Source organism: Uloborus diversus, chromosome 2, assembly GCF_026930045.1.
Source record: "Uloborus diversus isolate 005 chromosome 2, Udiv.v.3.1, whole genome shotgun sequence".
Classification (NCBI taxonomy): Eukaryota; Metazoa; Arthropoda; class Arachnida; order Araneae; family Uloboridae; genus Uloborus; species Uloborus diversus.
This window is the reverse complement of record NC_072732.1, coordinates 182,970,007-182,990,143: the sequence shown is the minus strand read 5'-3', so window position 1 is coordinate 182,990,143 and position 20,137 is coordinate 182,970,007. Positions and strand designations below refer to the sequence as shown.

Here is a 20,137-nt window from a genome sequence, read left to right as displayed (position 1 = left end):
GCTGATGAGCCTTTGGTGTCCTCCTGTCACCTGATGTTGTGCCATGCCTGTTGACGTCCTCATGTGGTAGCTGACGACATTCTTTTGGTGTAACACTCTCACGAATTTTTTTTTCTTTTTCAGCAAGAACTTTTTAATTCAAAATTCAAGATTGAAAAAAAAATGAAGAAAATTTGGACTGGTCTCCTGAAAAATTCAAGTAAAATTTTTGTTCTTCTGGAACTTTCTTCAATTACTCTCACGGTCAAGTTTTTGTAAAAAAATTTTTTTTGGTCAAAATTTATTCTTTTGCATTGCAGTACTTTCTTGGTAGGTTTGGAGTTCCAGGTGCATGATGAGTTGACCTATGATGTGGCGGAAAATTCATTTTGGCTGCTTGTTGAAATTGTAAAATTCTTTTTTTATGTAAATCATGGTTAGGATAACTCTTTACACAAACAAATATTGGTTAGGGAAAATATCTTTTTTGTTTCAGTTTGTTTTCTTTTAACAAAAAAAAAAAAAAGTATCAAGGTGTTTTTTTTGAAAAACACAAAATTTTTTCCTTTTGATTTTGAAAGTTGTTTTGTCCTATTTTAAATGTTTTTCAGAAGTTAGTTTGTTGCTTTTAGTACAAAGAGTACCTCTTCTTGTGATGCAAATAGTATGCGGGCTGGATGAGATCATTTCTGATCATTTCGTCATGCATGGTTGGACTGCTGTGCAGCCTCAGAATCGTCTCGAGAGGTCAAAATTGTCAATGCAAATGCAGTTTTCGATTGTGCATGCAGTTGTGTTTGGTTTTGGTTTTCTTGAAAGCTCTGCTTGTCCATCGCGGCCGCACATTTCTTTTAATTTTGTGAGTCCCCTTTTTTTCATTGGAACCGGCACTTGTCCCCGCATCTCAAGAATTGTTCTTTCTGCTTTGTGCAGCTTTCACCAACGTCTTCTGATTTGTTTTTTTTGACAAAGAATTTTTTTTTTGTTTCATTTTTGATCATTTGTTTTTCATTCAAAAATTTCATTTGTTTTTGATTTTTGTTCCTTGTGTCAGGATAGTGTATGGAGTATTATGAAATTTGACAGCCATGTGGGGTTATATATATAACAAGAGTGATTGAATTGATTTCAAGTGCTGTACATGCTGTTCTTGATGCATTGATGTAAATATTTGACTGGTGTATTGTCACTTTTGTTTGCCCTTTTTGCAGGTTGACTGGTTGAAATGATTTGCTGAATGTGAAAGGTTCATTTGATGGTACTTCTTGGTTGGGTTGAGCCCTGTTGAAATTGGTGCACCTAATGATGATGTTTCCCTATTTTCCCCGTTTTGGTTCGTGTTGCAGAGGTACATTTTTGGCTATCAAAATTTGTTCAGTACTGACTTTTTTTTTTCGTTTTGACCTCAAAATTTTACTCATTTGGAATTTTTTTTACAAAAATGATTTGTTAAAATGTGAAGGAAAAATCTTTCTTCGTGCCTCATTCTAAATTGTAACCTTCCTTGAGTACCAATTGGATGATGTGTGACAACTTGAAATGAATGATTTGAATGAGGGGCATTCTGCGTACACATGTACATTTGCTTTGTTTGTTTGTGAAATTCCATGTTTTTTTTGAAGTGAATTTAGAGCATGCAAATTTTTTTTTTGATATAATTGAATAATTAACATCTCTGATCAGAGTTAATGGTGTTAATGTTTTTTTGGTTGAAGTAATGCTGTTGATGCAGTGTGTACACACATTTTGATTTTCAGATCTACTAGTGGTTGTAAATATTGCAGAATTGAAATATGGCCATTTTGTATATTTTGTTTTGACTGGAATGAAAAGTTTTGTGCATTTCACAAGTGTAAATTTTTTTTTTTGATTTTGATTGAAAGTTTGATGCACCCATGTTCTGTGTTAGCTGAAACACTGTATGTATAAAGTGAATTGCATTTGAATTATTTTGATTGCATGATGTGTAAATATTTTGAAATAATTTCAAGAAAATTTTTGAAATGGAAGCAAGGTTTTTTTTTTGGAAATAAGTTTGGAATTTGATATTGTGAAATGACATGTCAAAAATTTAATGCATCAAATTTTTGTTGTATAATACTGGTTTGGAAAATGTTGTGTATCCTTGTACATATGAAGAGGAATGAAAGTGAATTTTTTTTTATTTGGATACAATTGAGAGCCTTTGCAAATTTTTTTCTGGCCTGTTCGTGGAACCTTTGAAAACGAATTTTTTTTTACACTTTGAAATGGTTTGGCCATGTTGCTCTCTGTTTGTTTGTATGGCATTTTGAAAATTTGTATGGTTGGCCATGCTTGATGCCATTGTACATATTTGATTTAAAAAGAAAATTTGTGGCAACTTTGAAATTTGAAGAGTTTGGTTTACTGATGCTCTCTTGGGAAATTTTCAGGCTCAATTGGAATTAGTGAAGTTTGAGGCTGTTTTTGCCATGTTGCAAAATTTTTGAAAATCTGAGCCTTTGTAAATAGTTGTTTTCCCAATGATTCTCCTTTTTGTGTGGCACATTTTTTTTAGAATTTGAACATTTTGGGTTATGATGACTCTGATGCACATTAAATTTTTTTTTTGATCTCCATCTTCAGGCAAAAATTTTTTTTTCACAACTGCTCTCAAAGGCAACTTTACAGCGTCTGCTGTGTGCCTGTGTCTATTTGTACTGGTTGTACTTGACGTTTTTTTTTTTTGGCTGCCCGGAATTTTTTTTTTTCAAAACTTTGTCAAGGGGGGGAAATGTGGTGTAATCCACATTCATTCTGTTTCATTTGGTTTCGATTTCCGGCGCGTCATTTTTTTCTACCGATCGAGTTGCTGAATCCTCTCTCTTCGCGTGCTGGAAAGTTTCTGATGACGTCATTGATTCGCATTTCTGAGGTCACTGAACTTTTAGCCAACCGCAAGAAAGTTTTGGTTTTGAATGGATTAGTATTGGATGAGGAACCGCTTCGAGTCGGTTATTTGGATGATGTAATTTTTGTTCTAGAAGCTTCCATGAAATGTTGATAAAAAGGCCACGCAACGTTTTTTAAGGGGAGATCATATTTTTTGCTTGCATCGGAACGCCGCGTTTGAAGAGCGAAGGGTTCTTGGCCCGATTCGCTCGGCCGAGTATGGCTCCAAAGCGGTCATTTAGTTTGGTGTGCCTGTAGTTGATGAGTGATTGCTTCGCATTGTGTTTTACTGCTGTGCCACGATGTTCTAATATGATGTGACCACATGTCTGTTCTGCCACTGTTTTGTGCATTTGTGTTGACCTTGCTTCCCGTTTGTAATGTGGAAAAGTTGGGACAATAAATCGATTATGTTCACGAACTCTCATGGATTATTCTTCGTTTGGATTTTCAGCTTTCCGTTACCCGGCATGAGAACTTCAAATGTACGTGAGTACCCTTCGTAAAATATTTCGGTCTCAGTTCATGTTAGTGATGCCAACTTTTCAATTGTATTATCTGCTCTCATAATGTATATTCATATCATTTCGGAGTTAGAGTTCTCCCATAACAATAAGAATGTATGATCAAGCTGTCAAATCAAACTATTAGTGAATTCACTTTGTCGCAGGGTGAATTCACCGTTCCTGGGTTTATGCTGAAATGTCTTTTGTTTATTTACGTGCTCACCACTATACGGTTTCACGGGCCGAACACAAGTTTACATCGTCTTTTTCCAACTCTGTAAATGAGTACCCTATTTCCTTTATGGCCGTTCATGTTAATGAGGTGTATAATTTCTTTGTTATTTACTCGGTGCATTGAAGCACATCTTATTCTTTCCCCAAAGCATCAAATTCACTTCTACTTTTTCGAATGATTTTCCTAGCCGGTTCCCCGGCCTTCCCCTCACAACTACGCGACAGAATTAAATTACTAATATTACTAACATGAATGAGATGATTATTTAAAAGGATTTAATTAATGTTTAATCCAGTTTGGAATATATTGGGGTCAAAATTTTCTAAAAATGGTGCACTCAACTTTGCTAATACATATAAGTATGTTTGGTATTATGTTGGAGAGATTTTCGTTCACTTAGTTGCATTATTTTCTGCCAGAATCCTTACTAATATTATAAATGAGAAAGTGATTTTGTTGAACTTTACCTAAAGTTTGGGGGATAACTAGAACCCTCATTAATTCTTCATTTTAAGCCGATTTCATATTCTAAAACTAAGCGTATCTTTATTTTTAAAGTATGGTCTGTGGTTTATGTTTACAGAATTGAAATTAAATAAACTTGGATTTGTGATGATAGCATATGATATTTTTGTGAAGAAAAGTAATAAGAGAAAGCATGAAGTTTTTGTTTGTTTGTTTTTTTTTTTTTTTAATTATCTTTTTGAATAATACATCATCTGTTTTGTAATCATAGTTATTTTTGAAAAATGAATAAAAACTTTTTTAAATAATTCAAAAAAAAAAAAAAAAACATATAGATTGCATTTTCTGCCAGTTTTAAGAGTTTTTGATGAGCACAATAAATTGGCAAGATTCTGTTAAGTTGATGTACGTTAATTTAAAATTACTTTTTGTCTGAGTATTTCAATATTTTTCTGAATTTTTTAGAATCTAATTTATTCATACATGTGAATTCATCTAACTAACAATCATCATTTTATGGGCCATGTTAACATGGTTAATTTATGCCTAATGCTGGTTAATATATGAAAATGACTGAAGTTCTGGTATTTGAAAAATATCCAAACAGGTCTAAATTTAAATTTTCAATCAGAAAATTGCTCTTTTCTGCATATTGATGGGAGATTTTTTTTTTTTTTGCCTGTTCGCTGAACATGTGTCACTTGACACAGCTTTTATTTTTGAGGTAGATCATTCAATGCCAGGCAATGCAGCTAGTATTGAAATATATCCGACTCTTTTCTCAATTTTTTTCCCGTATGGAAAGAAACTTCCCAACTTTTTTTCTTGAAAATTCCATTTTTTTCCCCGACCTTTCCCATCTCTAATTGTGATAAATGTATATTAATGTTTTTCAGTTCAACATTCAACTCAGTATAAACTTATTATTAATTTAGTTAATCTTAAAATATTTTTATGTCTTGCATTTTTCATCACTTTCAGACTTATTTAAGTGAAACAATCAGCTTGAAGACCAGAAGTGCTATGGACAATGTTGAAATGATATATGCTAAAGAGGTAAATAATGTTTCAGTATTTTTGAGGCATTTTGAAAAATTGTTAAATTTGTAAGATTTTTCCATGACACACACAATGTACTGTAATTATGATTATGATTTTTATTATGTATTTTACAGCTATCTTTATACAATGAGCTATCCGTTAGAGGAGGTACTAAATGTGATCTCTCAAATAAATTTTTTAATATCTTTAAGGAAATGGATGATAAGGTAAGATAAAATAATTTGGTTGTTTGTTTCATATTGTATCTTTTTGTTTTAATGTCATGTTTCTAAAATAGTTTAGTTTAAGTATATTCAGATAATGCACCTTCATTATATAATTTCAGAACTATAGTTAGAGAAAGCCCAATCTATCAGCATTGTCAAGGGTTTGCAGATCCTAATCACAACATTATGACACTGCCAGGTTAGGTTTGCCCTAACTATAGTTCTTTATTCATTCATATTCCTTCCAAGCATTTGAAAGTAGTTGCACAGACACCTTTATCTCTTTATTGTGATCTAAATGTGATTCGTACCTGAGTAATCCTTTCAAAATCTTTATACATAAAGAGCTAATCTCTGTCCGGATGTCCGGGGTAAACTTCAAAACTACTGGAGGGATTTTAACCATTTTTTCACCATAGATAACTACATAATCGGGGAACAACTTAGGCTATAATTTATTGCTAAAAAACTTAGTTTAAGAACCTCGTGATCGAAAACAGTAAATGTCATGTAATTTCCACATCAAATAATTAAAGATTAAACCCATTGTTTCGAAAATTCGTTGCCTAACAACAGCAATATTAAAAGTAATCATAATGTAAATTTTGAATCAAGGCTTCTCCGGCGCAAACATGAGTCTAAAGTCAGTTAAACATTTGGAAACTCACTTTTTGCACACTTAGGTAAACATAGTAGAGAGCAAGATAAATAAATACCTTTGTGCTGAACAGTAAAGTAAGACAAAACAACGTTATAGATGAAGCACAAATTTGCACATTACAGCAGACACGTGTTTCGGCGTTACAGGGAACGCCTTTTTCAATGCAAATTTGTGCTTCATCTAACGTTGTTTTGTCTTACTTTATAGTAGAGAGCTTTTTTTTTTTTTTTTGTGTGTACTATTTAAGTAAATAAAGCGCTCAGTTTCTTTTAGTGATCTTTATTTTTGTTAGATATATTTTGGAAATTCTTCAAACCTTTATATGCTTCACTTTGCGCTTTCGTTTCTAAATGACTACTCTTTCGTTCTTTATACTTATTGCTTTTTTACTTTTATGGGTAAGAATGTAGCTCAATTTTTAATGACGTCAAAGCGGTGTGTTTTGAGTTCTTTCAGTTAAAACAGAAAACAAAAGAAAGTAGCGATTGTTTCTCATTATTATTGATCCAGGCAACACCGGGTATTTTTGCTAGTTCATTTTTTAAATTATGAAAGACAAATAATTTACAAATTATATTTTTTCATGTTTTTGAGACATAAAAATCTTAATATCAGTCAGGGTTCCCAACTGGTCTCTTTTTTAGTTTCAAGTCCCTAAACATCTATTTGTTCTCAAAATCTGGACTTTTTTCCCCTTTTCCTCTAAATTGCAATTTTGTTTTGAATTTTCCCTTAAACCTCTTTTATCCAGTAGCAGATAAAACTTTTGGGGGCATGTCGCTACACATTTTTATACAGAAAAAAGTGGTGATTGAAAAACAAAATTAGCAGTTAGCCAATTTTTTCCTGCATTTCAAGAGATAATTTTTATTTTTAAAAGAATTTCTTTTTATGCTGCAAATTTTGTTTCCACTCCTTTTTCAGTCTGTAAACTGTTTCAAGATTATTTTCTTTAAATCCTGTTTTTCAACCCCCTAACCCCAAAACAAAAATTCTGTAGTATTATAATTCATTATGCATCATGCCGATCAGTGGAAATAAATCAAAACATAGTTAATCTAAAAAATAAGTTTTTATTCTTGCTCAATGCGATATTTATTGTGTACTATTTCAAAAATTATAAAGTAGTGTGACACCAAAACCAATGCTGAAAGATTGCTGAAACATTGCAGAAAAAACTTAACATTACGCTTGACACTTGCCATCAAAAAAATACATTAAAATGTTAAAAATATCTAATATGTAAAAGCGAAATAAATATTTTTGAAACGTAACCAGTTGAAAACATAGTTTTTTAGAGCTAAAATATTGAAAAAATCTTTTTTTTTTTTTTTCCTGACACCTTTTTTTTACGTATGGCATGGTTGCTACTAGAACAATTATTACAGTTGCATTTGCACGAAAAATGGCCAGTAAGCTAAAAGGTCTACTGGCCACTGTGTGTGTGAACAACTGAAAAAATTTCAAAATTATCTACTATTTTTTTTCTTCAAAGTCTTTTTTTTTTTTTTTTTTTTTTTCAGATTTATTTTAGAGCATTTTGATCTGTTGTGTGTATTTTAAGATCTTTTCTGTAAAAACTTTCTTTTTTTTTTCTTTCTTTTAAAAAAAATGTTTTAACTTGAATGCTCTCACGGGCCTCATATCTCAACGCAGTGGGCTTCGTTTAGAACACGGGTGAAGCATCCCTACTAAAATAGTTGTCTAGAAGTAGCTGCAACAATGACTGATGACCATGTTAGCCAAGCTGTACTTTTTTCTATTAAAGAAAGCTGAAAATGCAATAGATAAAGATAAGGATCAAGCTGAAAACCTGGATGAGAACTGGTGATGGGTTTTTTCACAAGAAGAAACTTTATAGAATAATTTTTAACTTTATTGATTAAAATTTAGCTTAGTTTTTAAACAATTGAAATGTTGAGGCCCCTGTGGTAAATGTCAGCTTTCTCTTTAAAAAGACATTGGCATAAGGCAAATATTTCCGGTGAATGTTGACATGCCTCAATTTTGATCTTTTACGCTACAGTGAAACCTCTCTGAGTGGCCACCCCTTCGTTCCGCAAAATTTCGCCCGTTGAGAGGGGGCAACTGCTTTAAAGGGTTTTCATTACAGTTGCAATATAGTTCTATAATACACAATATAAGCCAGACGAATACACAGAAGGAAGTTTGAGACCGTTCTAAAAGGAAAATAGTATGTTATTTAATTATTGTTTACATTTTCAAAGAAGGGTATGTATGTGTATATGTGTTATATGTATGTGTATATATTGTATTTATGCATAAATGTACATAAACACATGTATAATGCATACTTTTAGAAGGTCATGGCAGTTTGGGAAATGGTGAGAATAATGACTGATGTACCTTTAAAGGCTGACAAAGACGTTTTATCCGCTAGAAATTCGCTTCTAATGCAGACTTCATTGATAAAGCAAGCACGAATTTATCTGGAAAAGAAGTAAGTGTTTTAATATTTGAAGCTCTTTAAAACTCACATTTTTTTCTGGATAAAACTATTTTCTAACACTTGCTGTGTAGTTGCCCATTTACTTAAAATAGCCTTGGTGTTTCCGGAAGTGGTTTTTTAAGGATTGTTGCATTTTATTTGAATAAAAGTGCTTACATTAACAGACATTGCACACCATTAAATTTGGAAACAAGATTTAAATTGCAAAAAGATTGCTCCATTTAAGCAGAGTTTACTCGTTAAAAGCTAGTATTGCTCTCATAGGCTTAACAGTGTACCAACCCAATATTTCTGATTTTCTTACTAAATCTGTGTTCTGATCAAATCAGTGCTTGTTATAACTCAATTCAACTGTAATACATCTAATTTGTAAGATTTATTTTTTCTTGTTAACATTTTTGACCTAAAAGATGGTATTAATACCATTGAATGTTTAATGTGAGTACTGTTTCCTTGCAAGGCAAGTTGTAAATAAGTGCTGAAATACTGAAATGTTTGCCCTTGTTTACAACTGTCGTGATTGAAATTCATATAAAATTATTTATTTTGTATATCGCTTTCAAGTGAACAATCAAGTACTTACTGTTTTCCAAAATGCATTTCCTTACAGATATTTTGAATACATTCAAGCTATTGTCTATGGAAATTTACAGCAGGCTGAATTAGGGCCAAGACCTGGAGCGTATTACATTGTAAGAAGCTATTTGAAACTGAAATATCCTGTATTAGTTCCTGGACTTGAGGTAAATTCAATGATGCCTTTATTACTGTTTTTTTAGCAGACTTATGTTTCTACATGGTAGCTTAGTTCTGTTGTTTTTCTTTTTTTAATAGGATGGACTTATTGATGGAAATCCTGTATGGGCTATAATATATTACTGTTTAAGATGTGGAAAGATTGATGCAGCAGTAGTAGCAGCAAAAAATGCTGGGTATGGTGTTTCTAAATCAATGAATATTTTAGTTTTATTGCTTGCTTGAATAATTTTATATTGATTTTGTATCATTCTACATAATAAAGAATAGTCCTTTTAACCACTTAAAATCACTTATAGTTTAAAATTAACTAACAATAATTGTATCTATGTATGTTTTTATAATATCTACTGTTAACTGCATATTTTACTGCATTGTGCACCCGGTAGCAGAAATTGCGAGACGCGAGACGTGCGTCGCAGATTTTTCAGCGACCTGCAGATAATTTTCGAAAGAACAAAAAGAAAGAAAGAAAAAAAAATAAATGAAAGAAAAATAAATATCTGAAACACAACTTGATAAAAATAAGGAGAAAATAAATGTCTTTTGTGAGCTAAGAGTGACCTTTCTCCTTGACCCCTCTTCGGGCTGCAAAACTTCTTTTTCTTCCTGCTTCCACCCCCATGTTGGTAAGTGGGCGGCCTGAGGGGTTCGGGGAACGTTCCCTTTCACCCTTCTTTTCAACTGCTTATCTCTTCTCTTCATCATTGTCACTGTTTCATCGAAATGGCAGTGCAGCTGGAAAAAGTGTCTTGTTTGGAGTGCAATGAAAAAATTCTTTTTAAAAATCTGAAAACGCATTTTTCAAGGTTTCATCCTAATAAAAAGTTGCAGTACAAATCGATTTGTAATGTCAATGTGCTTGATTTATTTAAGAAAAAGGAAAATAAGAAAGATGAACTAACTTCAGAAATAAGCGCAAGCATAATAGAGAATAGTGAACAGGAAAACAGTGAAGATATCGATATTAATGAGCCGTGTAACTCTTCGAAAAAACGGAAATTATCCGATGTCTCTGAGGGCAATACTAAAGACAATTCCACTTTACAGCAATTATTGGACGTCATTACGAGTAAGTTAAATTTTTATTTGTATTTTTAACAGTAATGAAGCTTGAAAGCTTAACATACTTATCGTCAAAATATTTTAGTAGGCCTTTTCGCCTATAAAATTAGGCTTTTTGCCTGTAGGAGCGAAAAGGGCCGTTTCTCTCTCTCTCTCTCTCTTTTTATTTTTTTAATGCGTAAGTGGTAAGTAATAATTGATTGAGATGAATAAATTCTGATCTGCGACCTTGACCCGACAGCGCACGTGGCCGGAGTCTAAAAATAGATCTTTCGACTGAGATTAGCGGGAAGGGGAAAATGGAAAATTGCGGGTTGATTTCTGTTTGGTCTGGGTTGTGCTACCCCCCCCCCCCTCCTTTAAATCGTTGTAAAATTGCTTCGAAATTGAGTGGATGCTACTTCTCAACATTTCAAACAAAGATTGAAAATCACCTGCAATTTGCCACTAAAAATAAATCTGCTTTCATACTGTAAAAAATAACACGTTTTACTGAAACTACGAACAGTTAAAAAAGAAGTCATTGAATATATATACGAAATATACATTCTGAAATTAGAAAAAGAAATTATTTGTCGGTAGAGGTGGCTCATAAACTTTTGTAAGGGAAAAATATTGGCAGTATTATAGGGCTCCAAATTCTGCGTTACTAAATTCAGCAATTTTTGAAATAAGATTTTTTTTTTTTCAAATAACTTAATGGAAAAAATGACAAAGAATTTAAGATTTTAACTTTATTTTTTCTGGTTTCTGACCCAGGGGGAAAAAAATCAAGAACTTAAATTTAAAAAAAAAAAAACTGGGAACGTTCTGCCACGTTTTTTGAGAAATAAACGTTTAAAAAAGGAAAATGAAAAAAATGTACAAGTCAATACTTAGTGTATAAAAAAGTATCCTTTTTACAACTGTACTGTTTTTGTTTCTTTCATTCTAAATAAATAGCAGTTATATTTGGCTCTTTTTTTTTAAGAGCTCAAGTATCCTTATCTACATAAAAGAAATCGCGAGTCCAGAATTTGGCGTTTCTTTCACTGTTATTTCGGCGGCCTTTTAGTGTAATTAAAGTTTTTAATCAACAGTTGGACAATATAAATTTTTCAAGAATTACTCAATATTTATTTCTTTAGTGTTTAGTTAGACAGATTGAACAAAAGTTTGGAAAACAGCCAAATTTTCAGATATTATTAGGAAAAACATTTGGAATTTTTTTCGTGCGTGTAGATCTACATGCGTTGCCCTAACTTTAAATCTCGTTTTTGTACTAAATTGCTCGATTTATGCGCGAGTGCGATAATGTATAGGTAATTACCTCGATTAAAGTTCATAAACTTACTAAAATGCCATCGGGCGATTGTTTGATAAATTATTTCGCCCTCCATTCCTTAAATTTTCGGTTGCGCGATCGGAAGTTCTAAGTGGACAGGATGTCTTCCTGCTGGTGTGTCGACAAGCCGCGATGACGTTTTCCTGTGGGGCCGTTCACAATGGTACCGCGTTTTTCGGGGGAGGGGGTTTCTTGAATTTGCGGCGAGGGTGCAGGAGGGAGTAACAAAAAAAAGTGACATCACGCGTTGTTTTGTTTTTTTTTCCCTTTTCACACATTTTATTCAACAATTATTTTTTCATACAGCCCCTTACAGTTTTGACTTAGAAGTGGATAAAATCGGAATATTGCTACATCCCAAATTTTTCGTACTTCCAATAATTATTTCGTAATTTGAAGAAAAAAAAATAACACACACAAAATATTCATTTGAAGAATTTGATGCTGCTAAGTTATTTTTGAGAAGAGAAAAAGAACATTCAAGTGCATCAACATGATCTTGTTAAATTTAAGTTCAATTAAAAGCACACTCCCCCCCCCCCCACCGACTTTTTTTCCTCTTTTAATTGGGAAAATAGTTTTATTTACTAAAACACATTTTTACCCTTCTTCAGGACTTTCTCATCAAGTTAAAGAGTTAACTGAAGTGAAACAACCATCAATTAATACTCCAGTTGTTCAGAGCGAAATATTCCGGAAGAATCATTGAACAGTGAAGATTTAACAGAAGAAGAAAAAATTGACCTTATAAAAAATGCAAGATCAGTTGAGAGAATTGTAAAATGGTCAGGCTGCTTAGAATTAAGAGAAAATGGTCTACTTTGCACTTTTTGTGGTCTTACCATATTTTATGATTTTAATGAAGGAGACGACTTTAGCGAAAAAAATATGCCATCGTCTTTTCGACATCTCAAATACAACACTGAAAGACACTTAAAGTGTACAAGACACATTAAAAACATGAACGAAGTGCTGCTAAAAGGACAAGAAGACATAAATTTGGAAAAAAATAGCAAAGAAAGTGCAATTAATTGTGCAGCTTCTGCTTACCTAACGTACAAATTAGACACATCATATGTATCATATGAAAATATTATTACTGAAATGTACAAAAGTGAAGCAAGTATGGGAGTGAAAAATCACTCTAAGGAATTTGCACGGAACTTTATGCCACATGTTCACACCATATTGAAACAAGAAGTGACAAATTTCATTGTAAAAAATGATTTGCCGATTGGTTTAATAGCGGATAAAATGACTATCAATCATCGCACAAGGCATATGATAGGCATAAGGGTGCCCATTTTCGATATTAAAAGGCCTTAGCAAAATTTGGTTTTGACCTGCCATTTGTGCGAAGGAATTTGATTGGTGTAGCAGTGGATGGCCAATACATAAACTGTGGAATTGAAAAACATCTGCAGAATATTCTGATTAAAGATGTATCTGTAGTTTGGGATCCTATGCATCGTTTAGAACTTTGCATTAAACATGCTGAAACACCTAAATTTGTTAAGGATGCTATTGATATCATCCAAGACACCATGAAAGAATTTTATGCAGGGAAGAAGTATGAAGTGCTATGCAATTCAGCAGACGAGTTTAGTGAGGTTTTTTATAAACCAAAGTTATTTAAAGCGATGAAATTTGTTTCACACTCTGACACTGTTTTCAAAACATTTCTCAGTGACTACAAAATGTTTGTTTCTGCATGTGAAAGAATTCCAGAACTGTTTAGCCTGCGTGATAAGCTCATGAGGAAACAAAACATATTTAATATTTTACTCATAGCTGACCTATACAGTTTACTAGCTGTAACTTCAAAGAGTGTGCAATCCAGAAATCTTTTGCCGTGGCAATACATTGATAACATAAAATTACTTAAATCTGCTTTTAATATTTTAGAATATAATTTAAATCTTCTGTGCAATGTAGAATCATATGAAATATTTTCTGAACATATAGCAAGTCTTCCATCAAAGCTTCTCAAAAATACAGTCACAAGTTTTGAGATGTTTAGTGAATGCACATTTAAAGGAATTCCATTACCTGATATACCAGTATCAGCTAACCATTTAAGGTCCCTAAAAAAGGATGATATAACAGTGTTCACTACATCTCTCAAAACTTTCATCAAGTACATAAATTCATTGCAAACTAAAATTGAAGAAGATTTTTTTTTTCAGAAAAATCTGGTAGATGCACAAATATAATTGAAAAGGCAAGTTTCCTATTTAACTTTGAGCATTTAATCTATCCAAAAAGCTGTATTTCCATTGAAGAAACACAGGAAGATAAAAACTTCACCATAGAAACATTTGTTTCTTTTATTGAAGAATTAAAATGTATTTCAACTCCTGAAGATCTTGACACCCTTTGGTTTGAATACCAACAGTTTATCAAATGGACTGTAAATTTGTTGGAAGAAAGTAGATCCGAAGGACTGGGGTATGAAATGGAAATTTTATATAAAAAGGCTGTGAATGACCTGGCGTCAAAATTACCCACATTCATCAAATTTTTCATCGACATTATTTCAATCCCCGTCTCCGAAGCTGCTTGTGAGATTTGGGGCTCTGTTATTGATAAAGTTAGCAACATGAGAATGCGAAGTAATGATGGGAATAATTATGAAATTGGGACCATTGATAAAAGAGTTTTTATCCTTCTTAATGGGCCTCCATCTGGTTATGTAACAACCAGAAATTTTTTAAAAGCTGCTTTAATTTTAATGTTTGGAAGCTCTTACTATAAGCACTTTTCTAGAGTCACAAGTTCTAAACTCATGGATAGAAAGTTGTCCTCATGTGTTGTGACTAAAATTATTAATAATTCAAATTGTTTACCGTGTTTTATGTAAAAAATTCATATGCTTGTTATATTTGTTATCCATCATGTTGCTGTTACTTTTTTTTACCTGTCTTGCTGTTTACTGCTATTAAGAGGGATGCAAAATTTCATTTAAATCTTAACTGCCTCTGAAATGTTTAACTTTACTGAAAAAAAGAGTTCAATAAAATATTTTTAAAAAAATAATGTATAATATTCAATATTTAAATTTGAAAATTTTGCCAAATTTTTATGTTTGCCGGATACAAATATTTGATAAAATGATGCGCAAGGAACTTGTGTAGGTATTTTATGAAAATTTTAAACGAAACTGGGTAATAATATTGCTGCAGATTATTTTCAACTGCTCAAAATAGTGTTGCAGATCAGCTAGAAAGTTTCTGCTACTGGGCTTGTGCAGGCAAATAGCAGTATCTGCAGAAATGAGTTTTTGAAGCAATTGAAGAAACATGTTTTATGTTCAATGTACTAACAATTGGAGAATGTTGGGATTATATTTTTTTCCCCCCAACGGAAAACAAATAAGCAAAGTTGTACAATAAAGCTAATACCATAGATGAAAAAAATGAAAAATTTACTGTTACTGCCCTTTACCTGCCCATGGCAATTTAGTATCTTTTAGTATCAGTTACCTACTTTTTTTTAATGTATTTCTAATTTTCTAATAAAAATAACTCTTATAATACACTCCCTTTTACTTTCAAGAAGACTTAATCTTTTTGTTTTGCTTTAAGTAATTGAATCCTTTATTATTGTATGAATAATTTATAAATGGGTATAACATGCCTACTCAGATGATTTTTTTTTAATTTAGTGACTGCCTTCGAGATATAGTGCCATTTTTAGTAGAATATGAAGAGAATGAAGGAGTAAGGTATTTGATCTTTTTATCTTTTCATTTGTTTTCAATCTTGCTTAAACAAGCATATATTGAGTAATAATAAAACTGCATTTTTTGTTTATGCATTGTAATACAAGATGGGAATCCATGAACAGGATTATTTAATGGGTTTTTAATGGATCTGACAGAGGACAGTATTCAAAGTTTTTAGTAGTGAGAAGACTCCACTTCAAATTTCATATGCAAGGAGGATTATAATTTTTACTGCAGGGAGAAAACATGCAATTTTGTTTGATCAGTTCTTTGTGAATCCCTGACTTCTGAAAGTTGAATATTCAATGTATTTACCCCCCCCCCCCTTTAAATTGCTTTGTTTTTCACTAAAATCAAGTTAGGGAAAGACAATGTGCAGTTTGGAACCTTCGAGATTTGCATGCACTTGTTCAAAAGGCATCACCATTGTTTGTGTATCATCTTTCTTGAGAAATCCACTGGTCTCTACAGATATTTTATTTGAAAAAGTATTTTTGGTTAGATGATAGGAGAGAAAGGGATAGCCTACTTTCCTGTAAAAGTTTTAATAAAACCTCAAAGGCTTAGTATCTCATAAGCACTAAAGTAAGCCATAAAGTAAAGTTAATTTCAATTAATATTTGAAAACAAAATTCAAAAGTGGAATTATGAAATGGTCTGCATGTCTGTCCCCCTTCCTCCCATAATTTTTGAAGCAATTGTTTGATTCAATTTCCCTCCAACCTCCCATGCTCCAAAGATCTTGACTAGAATAATTTATTCACTTGTTTAGTTTTTTTATTTGAACAGATTTTTGTTCAATTTTGTTTTGTTTATGTATCTAAAACAAAAAATTACATAGGGTTTTACAGTAAAATTTGAATCTTAAACAAATTCTGATCTAAATAGCAGATTTTCTTTCAACAAACTTGATTCAACACGATTTTGACTTCAAATATGTTCAACAAGTGGCCTTTTCTTTCAACTTAATTATGTTAAGGATATTTCTGAACAAATTAATTTAAACAGCAAAAAAATAGAATTACATACAAATACGGAGCAAATTATATTTATTGTAGTTTTACTTTTTTGCATCAAAAACTTCACAAGATGTTCTAAATGAAAATAGAAATTAATTTCTATTTAGCATTGACAAAAGTAAGGGATTGAGTGATTGGGAATTATTAAATAAATTAAATACAGTAAACTCCCGATTATCCGCGGAATTGGGTGGCACAAGTGCCGCGGATAATAAAAATCGCGGATAACCGCAAAAAGATTAAAATGGGGAACATATCAGGTAAAAATTGTCCTATCTCAAATTCTTAACTGTATTGATGCATAACACTTTCTGCAAACAGTGAAAATATATAGAGAGTACAGTACAAATGTTTTGTATTTTTGCCCAACCGAACTTAACATGAATAACAAACAAGTGTATGTAAGATGAAGAACGCACAAAAAAAAAAAATAATAATAATAATAATAATAATAAAATTAAATCAAATCAATCAAGCAAGCAAAAACAACTGAGTGTAAATTTACAATTTTTCAAAAAAAAAACAGCCACTGGTATTCGCTTTTTACTGCGAAAATACATGTTCGTGATTGTTGATTGATTCGCGGATAATTGTTGGATATAATTTGAGGTTAATAGCCTACAGCTAAGCTGAAAATTAGGCAACTCATTTCCAACTGAAAATTTGAGGGAGTGGTCTGCCCGAAGAAAATAAAACATGAATCATTCTTTACACTGAAAAACATTTATTTAACATATATTAAGAAAATGATTACAATGCAATGATTTGGTTCTCCGAAGAAAAAATTAAAAAAGAGATCTTACAATGAGTCCATGCAGGTATCAAAAGTCCTGTTGTTGTTCCATAGTGACACCTCACAGGTAGATGGACGGCATAGCAATTTCCACCAGAATTGCAGGCTGGTCAGTTCATACCTTGTGAGCAAAGTTCACCACATCAGGAAAAAAATATCAAAGATGGACACGATCCTCTTTCCTCGGAGACCAAACGACCCACATCAGGGAAAAATATCGAAGATGGACACGATCCTTCTCCTCGGAGACCAAACGTCCCACATAGATTCAATTATAACTTTTCACTTTTATAGACGTCATAGCAGCACGCGCTTTCCAAACTGAAGACATCAGCAGTGAATCATTCGGAAAAGATCAGACCTCACCTGAGAGACCAGTAGGGAAAAAACTTATGATGACATGGACGAACACATTTACAAACACCAACAACACAAGACGAGGAGACGAGTAAAAGAAAAGTAGCAGTGCAGTAGCCATCGAGCTACGGCCGGTCAGAGTATTTATAGCCAGATCCGATCTTGCACGTAACAATGTGACGTTACATTATTTGCATATTGCAAGAACAACACAACTCGGAGAAAACACAGCTTGCAGGTTGCACAATTCTTATTTAATTTGACATTCAGCACTTAACACCTCAACATGGTTTCCTCATGTGATCGACATGTGCTCTGTCGGAAGTTTACCGACGTCTGCCGAATGACGGCAACCAATCATAGCGTGCCACATATTTTTCCGAACACTTCCGATTCAAACTCGGACATTTGAGTGTCGGTAGCAGGTGGATGGGATTTCCCGCGCAAGGTTTTTCCCCGGAATGGCAAAAGGTAAGTCACAAAATATTTTTTTTTTAAACAATATTGGTGAAATCCTTCAAGAAACAAAAATAAAGGCATTTAGCCCAACAAGTTCCCCCCTCTTGAAGGAATTTCATCAAAAACCACATTATATACATTAAAACCATTTAACTACATTCATATTATATTTACAAAAGATACATTTGAAAAACAGTTCAAAAATTTGATACGCCCCCCTCATTTAAGTTAATCCCAATTAAATATAATTTTACAAAGTTTATTTAAACAATTCTTAGATAGGGGTTTAGTAAAAATGTCCGCGATGTTTACATTTGTCCTCACATATTTAATCAAAAAAATCTTTTGCTCAATTAAATTTCTTAAAAAATGGTACCTTACATCAATGTGTTTTGTACGGGAATTCTCAATGGGAGACTTAGAAAAATCAATTGTTGCAGTGTTATCACAATAAATGACTGTATCCTTAAGCTGGAGGTTTTCAATATTTAATTCACTTATTTCTGTAATTATCCTCTTCAGCCAGACCATTTCTTTTGCAGTTTCACCAAGTGAAATATATTCTGCTTCCATTGTGGATAACGCAACACATTTATGTTTAAATGTCCTCCAATTAATTGGGACCCAATCAATACACAAAATTGATCCTCCCATTGAGACTCTATCTTCCCAATTAGCGGCGTAATCGGAGTCGGAAAATCCCCGTAGATCTACACTACTGATTGAGCTTAAATTTAGTTTGTATGATATTGTATACTTTAAATATCCTAGCAATCTTAATAGAAAATCCCAATGCTTCCTTCCGGGATTTGCTTGAAATTGGGAAAAAATGTTCACCGCATAAGAAATGTCTGGTCGGGTCTTTCCCGCTATGTATGCCATACAACCCAACAAATTTCTGTATGGGAGCTTTTCTGCTTCCCTTTTTTCTTCCTCAGTTTTCGGGCAGTCGTCTTTCGACAAAACTGTACCCTTTGAGATTGGGAGGGTTGAATTTGGCACATAGTAATCAGAGAATAACCCCAAGACCTTCGAAATATAAGAGCTTTGGTGAATAAAAAGGTTATTTTTATCTTCCACAAATTCAATCCCCAGGAGCTTTCTGGTTTTCCCCATTTCTTTAATATCATACATACTTTTAATTTCATTAATTACCTTTTTTAATTAAATTTTCATTTTTTGCTAGAATTATTATATCATCTACATAAATAAGAAGAAAAGTGTTTTTGTCTCTATGGTATACACAATTACATCCTTTTAATTTTTGAAAACCAAAACCACGAAGAACACTGTCTATTTCTAAGAACCAGTTTCTTCCGGACTGGTGTAGTCCATAGAGAGACTTCTTCAATTTACAGACAAAATTAGGGTGGCTTTTATTGACAAAACCCTCTGGTTGTCTCATGTAGATTTGTTCCTCTAAATCAGCATATAGGTAAGCATTTTTTACATCAATTTCTGAGTGACACCATTTTAAAAGACATATAAAAATAGAAAAGAAAACTCTCACAAGTGAAAACTCAATTACTGGACTGAAAACTTCAGAATATGACTCAATTGACTGACGGTCCCCCCTTACAACTAATCTGGCCTTGTATCTTACAATTTCACCCCTGTCATTTACCTTGAGGTCGTAGACCCACCTGTTTCCCAAAATTGGTTTCCCCTCTGGTGGGGGTACAAGGTCCCACACCTCTCTTTGGTTAATGACATCTAATTCAGACTCCATGGCCAGTTTCCAGTTGTCCACCTCGGGGGTAGCCATACATTGCCTATACGAATTCGGTATAGAAATTTCTACTAAACTTGCTTCTTCACTTTCTCCCGAACTTTCACTGTCGTCACAGATTTCCCCTACTGTTGGATTTTTAGATGAAAAGTCAAAAAGTTTTGGTTTATACTCTATTTTATTTTCACTACAATATTTTAAAACCTGTTTTAGTGAATTTAATCTTACTTTATTTTTACCGGCAATTGTATAATAAATATCAGTCCTGTCCCCGGTCTTTCTCTTTTTGGCTTCTCTAACCCATTTAATCTTTTCACAGGGAGTTTGCTCAACACTCTCCTGGATTTCCTGTTCAAGTTGAACTTCACTTATAGGCCTGATAAAGTTAAATTTTCTCTCATTTTTATTTTGGAC

The 20,137-nt window shown here is 32.8% G+C and overlaps 1 protein-coding gene across 1 annotated transcript in view; it reads left to right on the top strand.

The window, feature by feature from the left end:
* Positions 1-20,137, top strand: part of LOC129216195 (nuclear pore complex protein Nup93-like) — a 100,643-nt gene that overhangs the window by 33,943 nt on the left and 46,563 nt on the right. Inside the window, exons 8-11 of the mRNA XM_054850378.1 lie at positions 8,349-8,488; positions 9,108-9,240; positions 9,332-9,429; positions 15,307-15,366. Coding sequence (XP_054706353.1) covers positions 8,349-8,488; positions 9,108-9,240; positions 9,332-9,429; positions 15,307-15,366 — 431 coding nt within the window. The remainder of the gene's footprint in view (positions 1-8,348; positions 8,489-9,107; positions 9,241-9,331; positions 9,430-15,306; positions 15,367-20,137) is intronic.